Genomic DNA, 22171 nt, shown 5'->3' on the forward strand with positions numbered 1-22171 from the left:
CCGAATTGAATGAAAGCACAACGAAAAGAAAGTAAGTACTTAAAAAAAAAAGCATTTATTGTAGAAATTAAAATAGACCTCCTGGGCAATAATGCACAGAATAATTTATTCCAATGACAGTGCAATTTCAATGCACGCAATTGTCATTCCTACGTGTTTGCTGCATTCTTCTTTCCAATTTCTTTGAATTTTCTTTCTTTTCCTCCAGCATCACTGGGACGCCACGTCCTCGTCCTCACATCTGGTGATGCTGGAGAAGAGCTTGGAATCAGCTGATGGATGGAGGTGCTTCCAGTCCCACAGACCAAGCCGAAATGTCCTTACATTAAAATCCTATAGGTTCTTCCAGAACAGCATTGGTCCATAATCTCCTCACGCTTGAGTGTAAACTGGTGGGGCGGGAATGAAGCGAAGCCCGCGGAGCTTCAGGCAGACGACTCAAAGCTCGAGCTTGTGGAGCAGCTGATCGGTCACATGACCCTCTCTCCTGATTGGGGCAGGTATTTAAGCCCCTCCCTTTTACCTGGTCACTCTCGGTCGCTTCATGCTTGAGTCTGCTCAGTCCCACCTCCCCCAGCGTTGACCTGTGGACCCTTTTCCTTCGATCCCCGTGGGGGGGAAGGGGGGTCTGATATTCATTCCCTGTAAAGTCTAGGCAGACTATAATCAGAACGAACACATGGAGAGAGAGCCTGCGTCTATGCTGCTCAATTGATGCTCTGATGAATTGTAATTAAACGGATTTAAAAAGTATTTGGTGTAATCCAGAGTTGTCTGGCTGAAATGAAGAATGGAGGAAATAGGAAAGAGTCCTGCGCCACATTCAGGGGGAGGAGAAGATGGAGGTGGTTGTGGGGTCAGGACAGCATGACATAGGTCTCTGCCATTTCCAGGACGTAGAGGTTGGAGAGCCCGAACTGGTCCTCCGCTTGGTGAGACTCCAGGATGACCATCCTGCAGAGAGACGTTGGGAAAAGTCCCGGATTTCACGTCACAACGAAATCTGTGAAGCAAAATGATAAAACAGTCCACGACGGAGGACGCGTCCTACTTGTCTGATTGCACCAGTCTGTAGATTTTCCTGTGGTCGGTGGCTCCCTCCAGCACCTCTGAGGAGCCCAGTCTTCTTCTCTGCCAGCCGTGACGCCACACTGCCAACAGCGTTTCCTCGAAATATACTTGAAGATTAACAGAGAGCGGAAAGTCAGATCTGCTCATCTATGTTACAGATCGCCATCTGCTGATTATTGCTCTCACCTATCGACTCTATGTCATGAGAGAAGGCGGTGTCGTGTCTGCTGCTCTTTAGCTCCCCCTCCAGACCAACTACATGTACTGAATCTGGAAGACAGGTCAAAAACACGTAAGGAACCAGCTCTGCCCTGCCGCGCTTACAAAGACAGTCACTTACTTTCAATCAGGACAAGTAGCGAGCTGCTGTCCACCTGGGTTACCTGGACTGCATCTGGACAAGCGATCTCTGTAAGAACACACACCAACTCAGCGCACACACACACACACCCACCGGCTGGGAAACAATGACTTTAATCCAGGAGATCTTAAGGTACCCATGCCGGAGTTGGTGAACCAGGACGTGTTGGAGTTGAGGTTGATGTAGTTTACATTGACAGGAAAATGGGTGCTGGGACCTCTGGAGACACCGATACACACCAGAGGGTACTCCTGCTGGGGGGCCACCACCATCTCAAACACCCGTAAAGGGCTGGGCAAGGGGAACTCAAAATGCTGCACACAGGGTGGAGGAAAGGTGTGAGTAATCAACCTTAATCGTTGACCTTGATGCTAACGCCCCACGGCAGGGAGGGGGGGGAACAGTCTCTAAAAGGGGTTTCTGGGGTACCTTTATGAGCATGAACTTGTGCATGGGCTCGTACCACTGCAGCAGCATCACGCTGGACTCCAGGCCACAGCATAGAAACACACACCCTCGCTGCAGATTCCCTGCTGCAGGAGACAGATTAACGGCTTCAGATGGCTTCCTTTGATGTGATCAACCTGCCCTTTGATCCGCTCGCTGTGCGGTTTTAACCCAATGATGATGAATGACAAACACGCGGGCTCCTTTCTCACCCACTGAGCAGGTTTTGCAGCCTTTGGTATCGGGTATTTTATAGGTCACGGCGCATCTCCTGCAGACAACACACGTCACACGTGAATGTCGCATCAGGATTCAGGACAAGAGTGTGAAGACAGGCGGAATCCAGCGGTACCTGGGCAGCAGCCTGTGAGTGGGCAGAGAGACGATCCGGTGGTCTTTCCGAGCTTGTTCAAACAACTCCTTCAGGGAATGAGAGTGAAGCTGCAGCGATTTACCTGGAGAGCCACATTTATTAGATTAGATTCATCAAACTAGCGATCTGATGGAAGATTAGGCCCCAGCTAATTAGATTGTCTGTTTTCAGCGGTTTCGAATTACCCGAGACGGACATGAGGACGTTATTAATGATGTACAACCAGGTGCACTTTCCAGGATACAGCTGGAGGGAAAAGAGAAGACGTCAGTTCTTTAAATGCTGCCATCAGTCCTGAAGCGCATTAAACTTTTAGGGGTACGACTGAAAATTCCCACCAGCTCCATTGAGACCTCAGCGCTGTTGAGGTTGAGCGTGTAGATTCCTTCCTCTGCACCGATGACTAAATGCTGGTCTGAGATCAGGGAGAGCCCGGTCAGACAGATGAAACCAAAATCTGATGACTTTTTGTTTTTTTGTGGCACATGATCCGACCTTTGTTGGAAGGGTTTTCCCAGGTTGTAGAGCAGTTGATCTTCAGAGGACAGCCGTGGAAGATCTTTTTGAAGTACAACTGCGGCGGAGAGAGGCACCGAGCTTCAGGCCGCAGCGCGAACGAGCGAACTCTGGGTGTGACGCCAGTGTTCAGGCATTTAAACAAACTCACCCGAGGTGTTTTCAAGCTGGGGCTGATGCAGTCTGCAGGCTCCTAACAGCAAACAGGAGGAACTGTTTGGTGGTCCTTTAGAAATGAGGCGCTGATGTATGTCTGATATCTTTACCTTGGAGAGGGGCTGGCGTCGGCGGATGCCTTTAGGGGGGAGCTCAGGGGGGACAAGCTCAGATGATCTGGCACTGTCCTGGACCGGGAACGTTGTAGGGTCTGGCTCACACAGGAAGAGAATGATGTTATTTATACCGCTCCTACATTCATTTTATTTATCTGCTGTTATCCTGGAAATGCACCGGAGTTCCGTGAGGATCTCGGCTGGAAGGTGGGTCTGGCACGAGTCTCGCTGGAGGTCCTAATGAGAGGGGAGGGCGCCTGCAGGCTGCTGGGCTTCCTCAGCCGCTCGTCCTCTCCGGCCACGCTTTCCTCGGAGCTCGTCCGGAGTTTGGGCTGCGCCATAACACACACACACACACAGGCACACACACTTCTTTAGAACCGCAGGTGTGACCGTTGTCTGATTGTTTTTTGGTGCAGAAATGCCGACCTTTGGGGGAAGTGGAGGTGGAATCTGCTCGGTTTGATCACCGAAACTGTGAACAGAGGGATTGTTAGAGCAGCCGGCAGCGTTAATGACGTCAGGACGAGGGTCGTTCCGCTCACCTGCTGTTTGTCATCGTTGGACTGAGGACAAAAGGCAGAGAGTCAGGGTCAGAGAACGTAGAGCATCGAACCCTAACCCAGTTTACAGGAGAGGGACTCTGATATATTCAGTCATGTTTTCTTACATTTCCACATCGTCGTAATCGTCATCGGAGTCTGTGGTCTCGTCTCTGCGGGCGGAAAAGTAAAGGGGGCTGAATATTTCTAGTCATTCGAGTATTAGCGTTTCTATGGTGATGATGGGCAGGGGGCACACCTGAGGGGACTCTTGCTGCTGCCAGTGGATCCCAGCGAGGCCGTCAGCTTGGAAAACACAGAGAGATAATTTTCAGACACCCGAACACGCAGACGAGCTCAGCTGTCGCTGCTACGGGACGTACCGTTGGGGAGCCGGTCCTGACGGGCCTCTGGGCAAAGATCTGGATCTGATCCACTGAAACAAAGATGTTTTGTTTCATTTTTAACATCTAATCTGGGAGAATTTTACGCTTGTTTGTAATAAATCGCAATAAATCCAGAGCAAGGGGAGGGAATCTCACAGCTGATGTCTGAGTTTGTCCTCTCTGCCCGGTCGTGCTTGTTGACAGACTGAATCCTCTTTAAAGATTTAGGAGCCATCAGCTGCAATCAGGGAGCAAATAGATGTTAATATGAAATCATTAGTTTAGTGGGGGGGAGGGGGGCTGAAAGGTAAAATAACCCAGAAAAGGCGATTTATGCACTGAGGAGAGTAACAAACACTGACTCACCTCCATGTCGTCGTCATCTGTCACCAGGCAAGTTCTGATTTTCTCAGGATTATGGAATTTCTCCAGCAGATCCAGGGTCAGCTCCCTGTTCAGGCACTGCTGCGTGAGAAAGACGTGCTGCGGAGACCGTGAGGGAGGGCAGGAAACCCTGTTATTCTTTTTACACACACCAGCCGAAGCCCACAACAAAGGCAGCCAATTGAACTGACCCCGAGCATCTTGGCGGCGTTGGGTCTCTTCTTTGGGTTCCTCACCAACATGGACTTCACAAAGTTATAAAAATGAGCGGACCTGAAGACAAAGATTCAATTTGTACCTCTGGAGCATTGAGGGGGCCCGATTGATGCCGCTGCGCTGCTGTTTACCATTTAGACTTGTCCTTCAGCTTTGGTGGTTGATAACCGCTCTTTGACATGAGAAACAGGACCCTGCAGGGAGCACAAGGCCGTCAGTGCAGCCTGAAATACGCACGCTGCTCCACCAGGTCGGTGGAGCAGTTTGCTTTTTTCAGGCGCGACCAGTAAACACGCTTGTACGGAGGCGCAGCGCTTCATACAGTGTTGGACATCATTGGACATAACATAGCATTTGGATGAGATTTCTCATTCAGCTCTTGTTGACAGTCTTTGGTTTGCTTGTGTATCCAGTACAAGTTTGCACAGAGCTGTGGCTCCACACACCGGCCAGGCGCCGTCCAGGCCAAAGCGGAGCGAGAGGAGCTATTTTCAGGTCTGACCTCTCAGCTGACCTTTGCCCTCAGGAGAGTCACAGCTGAGTGAAACCGGGGATGCTGTTTGTGGACGAGGTCTCATCATACATGGTTATATTTACCGCAGCGGGTGCACATCAAAGAGTGGTGGCTGGAGCTCTGCCAGCTCGATGGCTGTGATGCCCACAGACCAGATGTCACACAATTCATTATATCCGCCTTTAATCTCCACCGCTGCGACCTCTGGCGCCATCCTGTGGCGGGGAGGGGAACAGGAACAGGTGAGTTCAGCCAGCGTTGACAGAACTGAGCAAATCTCAATCACATAACATTTAAACTTCCTGAAAATTTAATGTAAAATCTAAAGATATCATATACAGCAATGCTTCCTGATTTCACAACAAGGTTTTAATGGAAACTAGTTAAAAAAGATGCTTTACTCAGTAAAGCATGTACTTTCTTTTCTCCATATATAGATATAAAAGGGACACATTGCCAGAAACTAATAGAGAAATAAGCTCATTATTGACTTTACCAGTACGGCGTTCCGATGAAGGACATCCGTCGGGCCAGAGTGGCTGTGATCTGAGCCGAGATTCCAAAGTCAGCTAAAGACGGGAAACACAAACCCACCATCAGAGAAGCTCAAGATGCTCGAAACCAGAAAAATAGACCTGCGTTGTCTTGATGCTTCGAATCAAAAGCATTTCAACTTCTACCACAAATACGTCCTTTTGTTTTCGTCATAGAAAAAGCACAACGGAGCAGGAAAATACGTTCTCGGTTCTCAACTGTGGGGTCGAAGCGCAGCCATAGACATGAACCCTGACTCATTTCACCGCGGCAGCGTCACCATCCACCTACCCAGCTTGACCTCGCCCTGGTCGTTGAGAAGGACATTGGCACCCTGGAGACAAAGGAGGGCGAGAAAAGCATCAACACAAACCCACACCCATGGAAACGTGTCCTTTTACCCACTCAGTGACCTTTGACTTCACACCCAGAATGGAAAGCCCGCTTGGGAGGTGTTATACCCTTATATATACTTACACATTAAGGCCTCAAAAAGTATCCCCAAAAGGGTACTTGAAACAGCTTTTGTCCGCCAGTGTGCAAAAAAGAAAAAAAGAAAAGAAAAAGAAACTCAACAGGAAGGACTGAGATCCTCACCTTGATGTCTCTGTGAATCTTCTTCTGCGCGTGCAAATAGTCCAGGCCCTGGTCAAAGAGGCTGGTTTGAACTTGGACACAGAGAAAATGATGGAAAACAAAGCAGGTAACGTGTCCTTGGGGTTACCTGGAGCATCTCTCTGCTGATGTAAGCGATCTGCGGCTCAGACAGAGGACCGGTCACTGCGGAAAGAAATCCAGCCACAGAAACCATTTACACACAAAACCCGCTAATTCTATGTCAGCCACACACACACACACACACACACACACACGTGCACAGACCGTGGTACACATCCTGGAGGGATCCTCCTCCGCAGAACTCCATGCAGATCCACAGTTTATTTGCTCTGTTTTGGAGACAAAGCGGGCGTTAATGTGCGTCTCTTGGGCTTCTGTTGACAAGGAGAAGAAGAAGAACGGCTGAAACAAACAACTGACCGAATGTAGCTGCCATAATAAGCCACTATGTTGGGATGTTTGCAGCTTTTCACGATGACAATTTCCTGTTGGATGATGGAGAAATCGTCCTCTGTGGAAGCAGACGGGGAGATGTTGATTACTGTCGTGGTTGAAGCCGGTTTCATTATTGAACCCGATGAAAGCCTCACCCGGTTCCATCTTGATGACCTTGATGGCTGCCAGTTCTCCATTCTGTTTGTTTCGCGCCTAATGGTCGTCAAAATAAAAGGACACACGTGACTGTTGGTGTCTCGTCAACAGCGCTCGCAGCGCTGCCAGGTGCTGCGTCGTCGCTGCTGCCAAAAATACGCTGACCTTTAAGAAATGTGATGCCAAAGAAATTTCACTTCTCCTCACTTTTTTCATACTGTGAACTGACGCTCTTTCGTGGGGAAACGCAGCTATATGTGCTTCTTGTGGTCGTCGTGGAGAACACGTATTCAGCCTCATCGGCGTGTTTAATGGCGGATTCGTGTGTGTGTGTGGGTGTGTGTGTGGGTGTTATGTACAAGATGCTAGATGCACTGGTGCACAAAAGAAGCCGAGAAGGCCAACGGTGTCAAGCTGCGTCTTTTCTGGCGTGAACGCTGAACCGCTTCTACCAGGACGCCGCGCTCTGACCCTGTGTTGCCTCCCAGGAACATAAGCGTGTTAGCATCAGTGCTAACGCTCGTCTGATTTCCGCTATGGCTGAACTGGCAGCTTGTTGGTGGGACCTAAATGACGACGCTCCTCCCTAAAGAGCTTAACAGGAGACAGTTTTATCCAAAGTAACTAAGCAGATCCACAACTGCCTGGTTATACATGTACCGTTGCTACTGTAGCTTTTTCTGGCTGAGGTTTTCTTGTGCCTCTTCAGAGATGCTGAAGCAACACGCAGGCTGACCACAGGTCAACTCTCCGGTAAGCAAACGCATGTAGAACCACGATAATGAAAGCAACAAGGGTGGAAAACTCCACTCAGAGCGTGACATCAGGGGGGTCATTGAGAGGAAACACGCTCAACACATGATCAGTAAACAAGCTGTCAGCACACACACAAATGCAACAACATGTTGGTAACAATAGAGACCACTGAGCCGCTTCGATGGTCCTAATTCACAGTAACTTGACTTGCTGACATGAAACCTCACGGACAGAAAGAGGAAGGCTGGTTTTTTACACCCACATGTTTTTTCAGTTAGCAAATATATTGCCTTAACCACCGCAGTGTTGGTGAGGTTGTGGCTAAATCTAAACATTCAACATGGTGCCACATGTTTGTTGTATTTTGACTCTGTCCTGTGGAGCGTCGGGTTTGTTAGTGTCCTGTCACGACGGCCTTCATTTAATCGTTCTGTTGTTTCCCGGCTTTCTGAGGTCAAACACACCCCAGCTGGTCCCATTTGTGGGGCACAGGTGTGAAACTACAGCAGCGCCACATTAAACCACAATAGCCAGGATTCACCAGGGCAGAAGAAGCCACATCTGATGACAGGAGACAAACTTCTGTTGGAGGGAACACCCTGGCAGACGTGAAGTTACTGTGAAAAAAAATTAAAATATCGAGCTCGAAAGAAGATGTGTTGATTTTTCAGACTGATAAATAAACCACAATCAAACAGAAGTTTCAGCAAAGACATTTAGTTGTCAGAAAAGCCAATTCCTCCAGCGTCGTGTGGCCATCGTATGCTGAGCTAAGTATATCAAAACACTTTGGTACAAGCTGCCTGTCCACTAATTATGCGTTTAATTTAATTCTGGTATTGAATCCGATGCCAAATCAATCACATGTTGGCCAATAACATGTTTTTCCCACTGTTAATTTCAGTTTTATCCCCCCAGCACTGTAGCTCACACAGCTAGCCTCACTGCGCTGATATCACATATTTCCTGTACGTCAGAAACATGTTCCAACAGAGTTAAACGACACCTTTACTCAGGACGGAGCTTTGTAACTGCTGCACGACCCCTTTATGCTACGTTATAGACACACATCCAGCCGTACACCACACGCTCAGGAACAGTGGCCGTGGGCTCGTTCTAATGAAAATGAAAGACTGCACTCGACAAAACGTCATTCCAGACTCTCGATCCACCTGTCGAGCAACGACAGGTTGCACCGGGAGCTATTTCCAGCACAAAGGAAACGGTGAAATGAGTCGAGGTGAAAACCCCGGCGGGTTGGAATGCCGCTCGACTGCACGTCAGCAGGCCGACGGCCACACACCTCAGTGAATCAGCTAAAAGTACCCCGTATTTGACTGTTCCACCCAACTCCTCGTTTAACTGTACTGGTGCAGTTTCAGTCGTAGACACGGCGCGACCCGCAGGCTCAGGCACACGCGCGCTGCCACGTTAGCACAGGTGCAAAAGTGCTGCAACTGCGGGCTAATCTCCGTTATCCTGTGCAGCAGCACATCACACGTGTGATGTGTGCACTTATCGTGCTGCCCTACTTAGCTGCAGTCACTTTCACAGGTTTTTTTTTTAAGGGAAAAGCTTAAAGCTTAACTTCATTACATGGTGAGACAGTTTGACTTGAAAGAGCAGAAGTCCATCTTGGTAGTTTAACACGGTTTTGACAGAAAGACGCGTTTTCATTGCTTCTGATTGCAAATACGTATTGTTTTTTTAATTACAGCCATTTTATGGACGCAACTCTGTCACAGCAGGGACATCCTTGAGTTTCCTGCCTGAAGATCAACATGATAAATTCTTGCGGTTTTGCTCAGCAGAGGAGCCCTGAACAGCTCACAACCGAGCTGGTTATTTCTGGATAGATGCATTTGCATAAAAACCTGCAGGTTTTATGACCCCTGAAGCATTTTTAAGCTGAAGTAGACCAACAGACGTGTCAGTTTAAATCTGTTTAGGATGAGTTTGCTTTGTAGGATCATATCATTAAAAAGAAATTCACCATCTGAACAGAAGCCACACCTCAGGATTTCTGTCCTGGGGCCTTTGCGACACACAGTTTGGCTGAGTTGATTCAGAATTCAGGTCAGGTCAGGTTTGTTTTTGTGCTTGTTTTTCTTTTTTTAAATAACAGTATCCACATGCGTGCATTCGCTTCTTTGTCAAACCACTTCCTCCAGCATTCCTCCACACAAGTGTGGATTATTATAAACCACTGCAGAGAAAAAGAAACCTGTCAAAGTTTCCTTCGGTTTAAGGAGACTTTGAGACCAGCAGAAGAACGTTAGCTCAGACGCCACAGTGCGCGCCTGCACTAAACCCCCCCGTCAGGTGGTCGGAGGAAACCATGCATGGCTGATTTTACAGCAACACATTTGCATTCAGAAAACAGCTTCCTGGCAACTGCTTCAAGACGCCCTGTTCTTCTACGTTAAGATTTATCACCACCTAAGAGAAGCTACGCTGGGCGGGTTTCAAACTGGCCGCTGGAGCCTCTGACCTTGTAAACGTCTCCGTAGGTTCCTCCTCCGACTCTCAGCAGGATCTCAAAATCATCCTGAGGGTTCCTGGTGGAGATATCCAGAGCAAGTCTGTGCTGGAAGTCCATGTTGAGTCTCAGTGGAATCCCTGCTCAGTCATGTCACGCACCAGTCACTCAAACCTCTCGTCCTCACTGACATCTACATCTGCTGTCACCCAAAAAACTGCTGCTGAGAAAAATACTCGTTCTCTCTCACTAGTATTCACCTCTCTCACACACACAGTCTGACACATACACACCTTCCTGTTTCTACTTCTCATCCTTCAGTTGACCCTCCCTCTGACACTTCCTCCATACAACTCACACACTTTTAAAAAAAACACACCCTCATTTGCATTTTCTAATATTATTTCCTGTTGCTGTGTATATGCACACATGTGCATGAGTGCATATACTCTGTCAGCTTCCTGTTCCTGTAGCATTGTTCAGGAGATAAATGAAGGGCACAGATTACAACCTGCAAGCAAAAACAAGATTTATGAAAGGAAACTGGGACAAATGGGGGGAAAAACTAATGTTGGCTCACATTTAAGGGTCAAGTGGAAGATTTAGAAACAAAGACAAACAGATAATAGATGTAGTGCACTCAGGGGTTAAAACCTGTCAAACCTGTCACCTTCACCGTTTGATATCATCATCCCATCTCTCTGCTTTGTCTGCCTGTTCACAGTTTCTACCACGTGGTCCACAAACTCCCACAACCAACAGACACATTTCACAGGCTCGCTGTGGCCACGAGAACCTGATCTCCATCGTTGGGACAGGGTTGCTGAAGCTATGACTAAATATGGTGCAAACTCTTACACTAGATACTGTGAATAAATCAAAGGCTTCCAGCAGAGAGCTGTGGAGTGATGCCAGTACAACAACCACAATCTGCAAACTTCCTCCAAACAGCTCCACAGCAGCAGCTGAGCAAAATTCAGCTGCCAAATAATGAACATGGCAGCCTGAACTTTGCATCACATTCAGACTTTCATTCAGTGGTTAGGTCGCCTGTAGATTTCTGAAGATTTTTTTTAATAAAACATGAATGGTTATCAATCAGTCTGACTCTCTTTGCCTGAACTAGAAAGTAATATTGTTATAACTTCAGGCAGCTGCTCTGCAAACACCTGTCATCGCCCTATTAAAATAATTGTTTTGATGAAAATGAGTTTTTGGCTTGGTTATCATATGCTCTATATTTGGTCATATTTTTTGGTGTTTTCCCAAAAACATGAAAGAAAATGATTTGGCGACGATGTGCAGCCAGCTAATAAAGTGGATGGTGCCCCTGGTGGTGATAATGGAGAACTACAGCATGTGAAAATTATATGTCGAACTCAAAATATGTAAAGAAATTTAAAAAATACAATCATAACAATGAGAGAGCACGGTGTTAAAATTTCTCAATTAGATCCTCTGTCAATTAGCTTGGTTTAAATTAAATTCTAGCAATTTATTGATTAAATTGGCATCTCAGATAATAAATTTCGACGATGTAAAAAGCCTAAACCCAAACCTTCTGTCTTATTAGCTCTGATAAAACCATGTTGCATTTGTTACCTGCCTTCTCAACAGCAGTAAAAGCTGAAGGAGACTAATCAGACCCAGCTATTCGACCATCTGACAAGCTGGAGAAGGTATTTTATTTTGAAATTCTTGACGGTACTAAGCGTGAAACATAACTGTCAACGCTAACTTTACATTGTTATTATTTCCGCCAAGCAGGTCTCACGATAGCCGCCGCTTGTCTGATAGCAATATAACAAAAAATTAAGAAAGGATTTCAATTCAATTTTGAGGAAAAGTTGATCTAATGAAGAGATCGTTAAATTTCGGTAATATTCCGAATATTATCGTCCAATGGTCAAGGCCAAGGAGCTTTGATCATAAACGTTTTCTTACTGCCTATATCCTGTATGTATACCCAACTATGACCACAAGGTGACACCAAACTAAATTTAACGCGCTAAAGTCTCGTTGGTATATTCCAACCAGTTGACTTTTTCCGAAACCTTCACCCGTAATATGGATAAAACATATAAATATTATATATGTGTACATTTATTTCCGATATATTTACATTTCGGTCTTGTACAAACGACAATTACATTAATTAGGATGTATAAGTGGAGCAATTAATGCTATGGAAGGTTTATTTTAAAATCAGTACTTGAGTGAGTATATGTATATGTATGACGATGTAAACTGCTTAATGTCGCAGTTTTGCGTTGGTTCTTCGACATTGTGTGTCCGGGTGGTTTCCGGATCCGCCGGTGCGTCGGTCTTTTCGTTCCGACACGTTCCTTTTTCGCCCGGTTCATTTGCTGTTCCCTGGCCCACGTGTGGATTTTAGACAATTTTCTATCTCTGCGTTTTCACTAAACGTTTGGACCAAATGTCGTCTTTCGAGCAAATGAGGGCGAATGTGGGCGAACTCCTGCGAGGAATCGATAGGTACGCGGTCCTTTAGGAATCCGACATAATGAAAGTGCTAGCCTTCTAGCTTAGCCTGCTAAAGTTAAATTATTTGAAATGGCTACAAACTGGTCGACAAATGAATTGCTGTTGCACTACATTCAGTTTATCACTTCAATGCAAAGCAATGCCTTGATTATCCTGTTTCCACTCCTCTGGTTTTATATGGTCTTCTTGTTACATTAGGATTCGTTGTTATTTCCGTTTATCTGACATGAAGCTGACACTCAAACGATTTCTAGGAGTTTTCATATTAATAAAAGGAAATATGGTTGTCGTTTATGGTACATATGATCGTTTTTCCTCTTTCTCATTAAAAAGTCAGGATGTTAACGCTGAATGCTATTTGAGTTATTCTTTCCAGCTGTTTTTAGTATTATGAATGTAACCCATTAAAGCTAATGTTGTCATCACTTACATTACTACCGATTCTCATACGATTAATCTACAATATCAGCAACTTAAAATGTCAAAATGAACATTTCAGGAGCTTTCATTTATAATGGTGTCATGAGGCAATATCAAGCAATCTAAAGTAAAAGCACGGTTTGACCTACACTAATGAAAATGTATATGCTGATTGACCGATGCCATGAACACTTAAATCATCTGTTACACCTTACAGATACAACCCAGAAAACCTCGCAACACTTGAACGTTATGTGGAAACACAAGCAAAAGAAAATGCCTATGATCTGGAGGCTAACCTGGCGGTCCTAAAGCTGTAAGTTATGGTGACGGTGATGTAAACTGATTCCTGTCTGTCGATCAGTATCCTACTGTGTAGATGTTATTTCTCCTTTGCCATCCCAGTGTTTGTATCTCCTTTAACAGAATTGAGGGTAATAATTAACTTTGTACCATTAAATCTCTGGAGGTACCAGTTCAACCCAGCATACTTCCAGACGGCTGTGACCTCCCAGATCCTCCTGAAGGCTCTGACCAACCTGCCTCACACTGATTTCACCCTTTGCAAGTGCATGATCGACCAGACTCATGTATCCTTTTGCTGTAGCTTTCACAGACTCTTTTGTTGTCCATTCTTTTGTTTTATCTAAAACATAGAGGGTAAAGTGCTTGAAATGGATGAATAGATGTATATTAAGACCATATTTGGAGTCTATCCATCCCTTTATCCCAGCTGCCTCAGGCGTGAGGTGTAACAGCATCCACATCTCCGCTCATGTAGATGCTGGAATTTCTTCGCGATCTGCCTGGGTGCGAATAGTTTGTGTCCTTTTTCCTTGACTACAGTGTCGCAGCAAGAGGAACGCCCCATCAGGCAGATCCTCTACCTGGGAAACCTGCTGGAGACCTGCCATTTTCAGAGCTTCTGGGTATGACACACAGGCACAAACACACACACGTTTGTTGCAAGGCGCCGCTTCAGCCCGGGACTAACAATGGCTCTGATTCTCCCGAACGTTTATCCGTTTTCCAACCTTGCGAAAGCGTTCACCTGTCACCACTTCCTCCTCACAGACAAACCTGGAGGAGAACCGAGAGCTCATTGATGGCATCACTGGCTTCGAGGACTCCGTTCGCAAGTGTGAGTGTCGTGTTGTGAGTCAGTACAGTGGACATGATGCTGTAAAACCAGTGTGTCGTCACTGGCAGAGCTGGGAAGTTCCCAGGAAGCACACACACCCATGTCAGGATGGAGATGGAGATTGGGTTAGATGAAGAATATAATTTTATTTTTCCGGTTTCCTTCAGTCATATGTCACGTGGTGGGGATCACCTACCAGACCATTGGGCGCCGTTTACTGGGAGAGATGCTGGGAGACCCTCTGGGTAAGACCAACGATGCTGGAGCGCTGTTAAACCCACCAGGAAACATTCCAATTAGCTTTATTAATACCGACGGACTCTGTCTGGCTGAGCAGACACGCAGGTGAAGGTTTGGATGAACAAACACGGCTGGGCGGAAAACGAGGAGGGGCAGATCTTCATCTTCAACCAGGACGAGAGCATCAAGCCCAAGAACATCGTGGAGAAAATCGACTTTGAGAGTGAGTGGTTCTACCCTTAAAGCTGCTGTTCAGAGCTCAGTTCTGAACCGTGATCCGACATCCTGGGCTCATTCTGCTGTTTGTCTTCTCACAGGTGTATCCAGCATCATGGCTACGTCTCAGTGACACACTCACACACACACACACACTCACACACACATCAATGATGACAGAGCTCACCAGGTTGTTTTCATCAACATCTTTTTCTCAATAAAAGTAATTTATCATTTACAGTCGCTGTGTGGTTCTTTTACAAATGCACCAAGCTTCACTAAGGTTTTAGTAGTTTTAATATAATTGTCTCCCCTGTTGTACTTTTCTCTGGAGCTGTAATTATAATTATGTAAACCGATAATTAAGTATAATTAAGTACAAAGGGGAGCTGGTTGTGCTGCATATTCTTGTGTTCATGCAATCAGCCACGGGTGCCGATTGATCTAATGTCATTTATTTTATTTATTTTATATTTATATTTATTTATATTTATTGACCAGCTGTTGATACAAAAATGATTATTTCGATTATATCACTATTTTGGGAGACAGGTGTCACGTGATTGTATATTTACTGTTATTACTGAAGTATAAATGATCCCTTAATTATTAAAGTCTTGTAACGAGGACGTAAATTTCCCTTATTGATGAAGAACCAGGAAGGAAAAGGCCTCGTGAGCTTCAGGGGAGGAGTTTCTGTCCAGGTGAGAGGGCGGGGCCAGAGCTGCCGGGGCTCAATCCCGACATCGCAGACTTACAGGTGAGCGGTGGCTGGCGGGTATATAGACACATATAGATCATGATAAAGTCTCTGAGCGTGTCGTCGGAAGGGTCTCTCCCTCCGCTGGACGATGATGTCGACTCGGTTTGCTCAGACGAGCTGCTCGGCTCTCAGTCCCGCCGCTGGCTGACCGACATCATGAGCGGGGACATGAGCCTGGAGCGGGCAGAGGGGCCCCCGGTGGGCTGGGACGGACTCTTCGTGGACCGACACTTTCCCCTTGGGGAGCTGGAGATGCAGCCCGAGGTCAAGTGGAAACGACCAAAGGTGAAGTGTTTAAATCTCAATGTAGAACTGATGCATAAATGTGCAAACGGCGGCAATTTAAATGTGGAGTAAACGGGAGCTCCTGTGACTACATGCAAACTTCTGTTGTACATTAAAGAGATGTGTCAAAATAGACTCCTATACTGCTGAACACGGTTAATAGACCTTTACACTTGGTCTGTTCTGAGGGATGTTTCAGTTAATTTTGATATAACTGCGTGTAATTACGTTCCAGCAGAGTTTACGTCTTAATACAGTAAATGTTGCCCATCAAATGATAAAGTTGTGTGAAGCTTCTGTGTTCAAGTGCCAGTTCTCAACAATATAAAAGACTTTTTTTTGTCCAGTTGTGGCAGATATGAAGAGATTTTAGGTTAAATCCTCATGTCATTCACCGTAAAGGGAATCCCGCCTCCCACTAAATAAACAAGTCCACACCTTTTTATTATCTTGATAATAGTCAAATGTCCCGCTTATCATCGGTTGTACTTTCTGTTTTGGATTTGTCAAGGCCACGCATCAGACCTGTTGAACTGGTCCTGCTTTGCATGCTAACACGGACAAATGCTCATGTCAGCAGTACAAACAGTACAGGCGGCTTCACCAAACAGGGATTTGCTGCTCTTAGTCTCCTGTTTGCTGATGTCAGGCAAACATTTGCTCAAAGATAAAAACATCAGATGATCACCAGAGGATCACCAGGTAACAGCGGTGACGCCTGATGACATCATCAAAACTGTTGAACTGGCTTAATTAAGCCTGTAAATGTCCTACATTTAGGAAGAAAGAATGTGAGGATTCTTTCCCCCCCATAATTGCTGCGCCTCTGCCTCTACCTTTGATTTGGAGTCATTAACGCTGTCTTCTTCACACCATTAACTTTCTCCCCTCTTTTGTCTCTTCCTCTTCTCTTCTTTCTCGTCACGCATCCGTCACTCTCTTTTAGGAGCTCTGCTCTTCACCAAACTTCATTGTAAGTGGAGCGACGCGTTTGGACATCCGCCAAGGAGAACTGAGTGAGTTCACGAGTCCCAAAAATAGCGACTTGAGTGTCAGGTAACCGTTGTCAGCAACTCTCGACGCCACGACGCCGATGAGCTTTTAACAAGCACGTAAATAAAACCGGAGCTCTAATCTGGGCCCGATGCACTTTGCCACCATGACGGATGGTCCTCTTCTGTTGACACATCACATGATTGAAGCTCCTGACTGATTCTCCCCCCCCCCCCCAGATGACTGCTGGCTGCTCTCTGCTATTGCTTCTCTGTCTCTGAACCCCTCTCTGCTCGAGCGAGTGGTGCCTCTGCAGCAGAGCTTTCAGGATGGCTACAACGGCAGCTTCACCTTCAGAGTAAATACCCCCCGACAAAAGCCCTTCCACCCATTGGACCTGAATACGTCACACCTTCATGTTGTTGTCTCCCCCCCTGTGTAGTTCTGGATGTACGGTCAGTGGGAGGAGGTGAGGATAGATGACTTGTTGCCCACTCTGGACAACAGACTGATCTACCTCAGCTCCCCAGACAAGTGTGAGTTCTGGAGCCCCCTCCTGGAGAAGGCCTATGCAAAGTAAGTCCTGTCTTTTATTCCCCCTGGACAGAGCCAACTGATCCTAAAGAACCTGGAACATGTTGACTGCAGGCTGAAAGGAGGCTACAGAGCCCTAAATATGGGCTTCCCCCACGAGGCCATGGTGGACATGACGGGTGGGGTGACTGAAGTCCTGAACATCGCGGCGCTGCCCAGGGACCTGCCCCCCCTGCTGAGTTACCTGCTGTCCAAAGGAGCCCTCATCAACTGTGCTACCAGCCAGGTAAAGACAGGACATGTCAGGTCCTGTCTCAGGGATTTCTGCTCTTTGCTGAACGTGGGTGGACCTTTTTCCCTGCAGGGTCCTTTAGAACAGAAGAATGAGCTGGGGATCATGTTCAGACACGCTTACTCTCTCACAGCAGTTGAGCAGGTAAAGACCCAGTTTGTTGAAGTTGCCTCGTTCCTTTTTTCCCTAAATGTTCTGTCCATCCGACAGGTTAAGACAGCACATGGGACTGAATGTTTGGTGCGGCTCCTGAACCCCTGGGGCAACACAGAGTGGGAAGGGGCCTGGAGTGATCTGAAAGGGTTGGAGCACATTCATTTACCTGATTAGCTCTGGAAAAAAAAAAAGATCCAAATGCACCAAGCTTGGCTAAGGTTTTAGAAGTTTTAATTGAATTGTCTCCCCTATAAAGTCCAGAGTGGAACTCTGTGAGCATTCAGGAGCAGCAGAGACTGCAAAGAGTCAGTCGGGAGGACGGGGAGTTCTGGTGAGTCTGCCCTCTGAGTGCTCCTCACTACAACAGCTCAATATTTTGTGGACAAACAAGGTTTTTTGGAGCCCGTGGGTCAACATCGCATCAGCACACCGACCTCTCTCTCCTTCAGGATGTCGGTGTCAGACTTTCGACAGAACTTCGAGATAATGGAGGTGTGCCACCAGACCGAGGCTTTCCAAAGCTCCAGCGTGCAGCCGTGGTCCTGCAGCATGCATCACGGGAGCTGGGTGTCCAGCATCACAGCTGGCGGCCCCCCAATAGGGCGTAAGAGACAAAAACCTGTTCATGAGCATCAAACGTGAACATTCTGGTTGTGTCACCTAATAAAGACGCTGTTCTGGTTCACGAAGAGGGCTCAAGTCAGACGTAGTTTGCTGAGCTCTACACCAACAACAATACTGTCCTTAGATTGAGTCCGGGGGTGGGCAGCAGGAAGAATGGGACTGATGGTTGTTGTACGTTTCCAGACCTGTTCTGGCAGAACCCTCAGTTCAGCTTCACCCTGTCGGAGGTGGACGGGAGCAGTCGCGACTCCAAGACCTGCTCCTTCGTTTTAGCACTGATGCAGAAACACCAGAGACGCAGCGGCATCAACCTTTCTATAGCCCTGCACGTATACCAGGTACACACACACACACTCACACACACACACACAGCTGATGTAGCCCTCACAGTCAGCACTGTGTCTGCAGGCCCATCCAGAGCAGACGTACCTGTCACCTAAGGACCTGAGTAAGCTGCGTCCCGTCCTCTTCAGTCCCCACTACTCTTCTCGCCGGGAGGTTGTTCTTCGCAGCTCGCTGCCCCCTGGTCGTTACCTTATTATCCCATCTACTTCCGAACCGAACCAACAGGGAGAATTCCTGCTGCGGGTGCTGACAGAGAACGAGAACATTTCCAGGTGAGTCGGAGAGTTAATGGTGCTACTCGCCCGTTAGTCATCATTAAACTGTTTCTCACTATGATATTCTAAAAAACTCAAAATAGACAAGCTTGATTATTAACCAAGAAGCTTGAGGGATGTGTGTGTGTGTGTGTGTGTGTGTCCAGCTAAATCCATGCATTGGAAACTTTATTTGCTGTTTAAACCTTGAGCTTCCTGATCTTTCTGCTCTTTTTTCCCACAGTCCAGCTGACAAACCGCTCCCACAAGATGTCTCCTCACTAACGGAGGTAAGGAATAACACGACAGGTGGCTCAAATTGAATTTTATTTCAATGACAGATATTGTGTCGAGGAAACAGCCATGTAGGCCCGACAAAGACTGTCTTTGGGTGGCAGAAAATGAGGTCATGCTGAGATCTAGTGATCTCACCCTGTTGTGGGATCTAACAGTCAAAATAAAGCCTTTGTATTTGAAACGTTCCCTTTTTATTTTGTCTGCAGCGTAAATTTCCTCACCAGGCTGCTCTTCCCTCCCTGCAAGCGACCAGACAGCTTTTCAAAAAGCACTGCAATAAGGTGGGGTCTTTTACAAGGTTGTGCTGGAGTTTGGAATGCATGTGCGTGCACAGCGTCTTTGCATGCTGCACTTTGTGGTAGTGACTCTTTAATCATTTGTGTTGTCAGCAGGGATTTTGCAAACCAGTGCACCTGTACAACCTGCTGACTGAAGCCATACAGGGAGGAGGTCAGTGGGGGCCAGTTTTCTTTCTTTCTCTTTTCTTACAGCTTCGTTTTCCGACTTTAAATCACCTCTGTCCACACGTAAACCTCCCACAAATTACTGTTTGTGAGATTTTTACCGGTGATAGTTTCAGACTCAAGTAGGAGGAAGAGGAGGTTTAATTAAAGCTGAGCCCATATGACTTGTTTATTATGCCATTTATGCTGGATCCTTTATCAACATGTTATGTTTTAAACAGCAACCTGACCTCTGTCCTTTTCAGTGTTGGCAGGGAGCGAGAAGTTCCTGGTTCTGGAGCAGTGCAAGAGCATGGTGGTGCTTGTGGATGTATCCTTGTGTTGCAATTCTACAGAGTTTCTCATAGAACTTCCTGGTGTGTGACTGCTTACAGTCTTTCTTTGATAGGGGGCGAGGGGTCAAAACATTAACGCCTGAACAGGGACTTGAACCCTGGACCCTCAGATTAAAAGTCTGATGCTCTACCGACTGAGCTATCCAGGCTCTGATCAAGGCCTCTGTGACCTTGATCCCGTTTTTCCACTAATTCTGACTCACACAGCAGCATTTGGAGGCTTTTCCACAAGGGGTACTGGGTACTAAAAGAGTACCTTCTCGGCAGGGTTAAGAGCGTGCCAAGTCGATACCATTAGGACAGGTTATAACGACTGTTCCAACTGCCTTGACTCCAGCGTTTCTCCCAGACCCAAGGCATCGCTCGGCTAAACTGGATAGAATTCCAGGACCTGTGGGACAAAATCAGGAAGTGGACAGTAAGTTAACTTTATGCATTTTTATCTTCATATTTTAGTAGGTGCATTAGAGAAACAGTAGTTCCACCCCTTCCCCCTGTCATTTTACATAAAATAAATTGGAATATTTTGTGTTTGCACAGAAATATTTGGTCTCTATTGCTACATAGAGCAGTTTAATCTATTTAAAAAAACTTGTATTGTGCAATTGTGTTGTGTTTTGTTTACTATTTTATGTCATTTTAGATTTTCATTTCCTTTAATTGACTCTCCGTAGGATATCTTCCTGGTGTTTGACAAGAACAAAACGAAGCGTCTTGAGTATCAAGAGGTCGGCCCCGCTCTCAAGGCAGCAGGTAAAGCCATGGTTTGACAGTATCTTGGTAAATATGTTGATAGACTGAGATCACTAAACCGGACTGGCAACAATTCAAAGCAATCCAACCACCCACAGCTGCCAGCTCAGAGTGACCACTAGGGGGAGCCACAGCACAGATTTTCATCACATCCTTTACTTGTGAACTTAAAGTGCACTGACCCGCGCCGCCCCTGCTCGTTACTCCACTGAAATCATTCCTTCTGACCTGCATGTGGTCTCTGGTGCAGGCATTGTTGTGGATGATCTGATCATGCAGCTGGTTGGACTGAGGTACACAGAGCCAGACATGACCATCAGCTACCCCGGCTTCCTCTACCTGCTTCTGAAGCTGGAGAACATGATCTGTAAGTGAAGGAGGGAATGCATTCAAGTAGTCTGGGAATGTTAATGAATGTTAAAGAATGAATGTTAATTCTATTGTGTGATTATATAAATGTAAACAGTACAACACATATAAGTAAACTAAATTGTGGAAATACTAGATTTACATTTGTGACAATTCTTTTTTTTTCCTCAAATTTTTCTCAAACCTTTGCAGTCAAATTTCAAGGGTATGACATAGTTGGGATGGGATCCATAACGGTGACCTACAGGCAGGTATGTTAAAACTCCATTGTTCCACTTTCATTAATCTAAATGATGAATAACCTGTTCTCCACTTGATTCCAGTGGCTCCACATGACCATGTACAACTGACCCCGATATATCAGCGTTTTCATTTGTTTGTTTTGTTTTTTCCTTTGAATCCATCTTCCAGTGTTACAGAATGAGGTTTTAAATGTCATTTTATTCAAACGTTGTGATTTCTGAAGTGAATCCTGTTAACATTCTGACTTAATCATTCCAATTAACTGAGCAGGTTTAACTCAACATTGTCTCATTTTGATCAGTGAAAAGTCATTAATGTCATTGCAAGGAAATGACAAGGGAATCAGAATGAAATACATCAAACTAAGAATAAATATGTTAATATATATAAAAAAAATGTATTCAGCATAAAGAAATGTACAACTTCATTGGTCTAATTTCAGTTCATTACCTTTAGGATTTAGGACTAGAGGATTTCTTTATCCTAAATATGTCTTGATGTGTTCTGAATAAATGTATGATGTTAACATCATTTTTAAATAAAGAATATAAAATGTGTAAATAGTGTGCTTCAAATTTAACTCAAACTATTTTATTCAGATGGCCAGAATTGTTACATGATTATGTTGAAGCCTTTGTGATACTGGTCGATTTTACTATACATCATATCGACCCCATCAAATTGGGTGGCTGAACACTATGAGAGCAAAGTATTTGACATCATTCTAGCTTATTATCCGCCTGAACAGGGACTCGAACCCTCAAAAAGTCCGAATCTCCTCCAGGCTCTGCCATAGAACGGCCACTAAGTGGCGCTATACTTCATGTTTTTATCTCTGTATTCCTATTGGTCCGTCAATGTCAACTTGTTGGGCTCACTGAC

General features: G+C 45.9%; 3 protein-coding genes and 1 non-coding gene across 6 annotated transcripts; 2 read left to right on the forward strand and 2 right to left on the reverse strand.

The window, feature by feature from the left end:
* Positions 1-36: 36 nt before the first annotated feature.
* Positions 37-10369, reverse strand: LOC101062917 (mitogen-activated protein kinase kinase kinase kinase 5-like). Its single transcript, XM_011608720.2, has 32 exons — positions 10073-10369; positions 6825-6882; positions 6655-6745; positions 6499-6563; positions 6341-6396; positions 6214-6261; positions 5908-5950; positions 5579-5651; positions 5166-5297; positions 4700-4762; positions 4544-4625; positions 4335-4451; positions 4125-4206; positions 3966-4018; positions 3842-3888; positions 3711-3755; positions 3586-3606; positions 3470-3515; positions 3219-3372; positions 3035-3135; positions 2920-2961; positions 2748-2826; positions 2591-2667; positions 2438-2498; positions 2232-2334; positions 2092-2150; positions 1862-1965; positions 1569-1746; positions 1412-1480; positions 1258-1341; positions 1052-1178; positions 37-954 (listed from the first exon to the last, which is right to left on the reverse strand). Exons 1-32 carry the CDS (start codon positions 10178-10180, stop codon positions 858-860), a joined length of 2565 nt encoding a protein of 854 aa, XP_011607022.2. The 5' UTR covers positions 10181-10369; the 3' UTR covers positions 37-857.
* Positions 10370-12331: 1962 nt separating this feature from the next.
* On the forward strand, positions 12332-14820 carry eif3k (eukaryotic translation initiation factor 3, subunit K). Of its 2 annotated transcripts, none has more exons than XM_003968701.3 (8): positions 12332-12556; positions 13203-13301; positions 13455-13575; positions 13840-13914; positions 14060-14126; positions 14294-14371; positions 14464-14589; positions 14684-14820. In XM_003968701.3, the coding sequence occupies exons 1-8, from the start codon at positions 12498-12500 to the stop codon at positions 14713-14715; spliced, it is 657 nt and encodes a 218-aa protein (XP_003968750.1). In that variant the 5' UTR covers positions 12332-12497; the 3' UTR covers positions 14716-14820. The 2 variants fall into 2 exon arrangements, with proteins under 2 accessions (XP_003968750.1, XP_011607024.1); XM_011608722.2 differs by having other exon boundaries at positions 12366-12556; positions 13837-13914.
* Positions 14821-14932: 112 nt separating this feature from the next.
* LOC101063143 (calpain-9) lies at positions 14933-21845 on the forward strand. 2 transcript variants are annotated; one of them, XM_011608723.2, is made up of 20 exons: positions 14933-15630; positions 16577-16646; positions 16863-16981; positions 17066-17199; positions 17272-17443; positions 17522-17593; positions 17660-17751; positions 17862-17936; positions 18055-18209; positions 18413-18567; positions 18638-18846; positions 19073-19118; positions 19332-19406; positions 19515-19575; positions 19835-19899; positions 20274-20342; positions 20599-20677; positions 20928-21044; positions 21239-21297; positions 21370-21845. In XM_011608723.2, exons 1-20 carry the CDS (start codon positions 15382-15384, stop codon positions 21394-21396), a joined length of 2100 nt encoding a protein of 699 aa, XP_011607025.2. In that variant the 5' UTR covers positions 14933-15381; the 3' UTR covers positions 21397-21845. The 2 variants fall into 2 exon arrangements, with proteins under 2 accessions (XP_011607025.2, XP_029699929.1); XM_029844069.1 differs by having other exon boundaries at positions 19518-19575.
* trnak-uuu (transfer RNA lysine (anticodon UUU)) lies at positions 20001-20073 on the reverse strand. The gene has a single exon. It is a non-coding gene; the product is annotated as a tRNA-Lys (tRNA).
* Positions 21846-22171: the final 326 nt, after the last annotated feature.

Source organism: Takifugu rubripes, chromosome 11, assembly GCF_901000725.2.
Source record: "Takifugu rubripes chromosome 11, fTakRub1.2, whole genome shotgun sequence".
Taxonomy (NCBI): domain Eukaryota; kingdom Metazoa; phylum Chordata; class Actinopteri; order Tetraodontiformes; family Tetraodontidae; genus Takifugu; species Takifugu rubripes.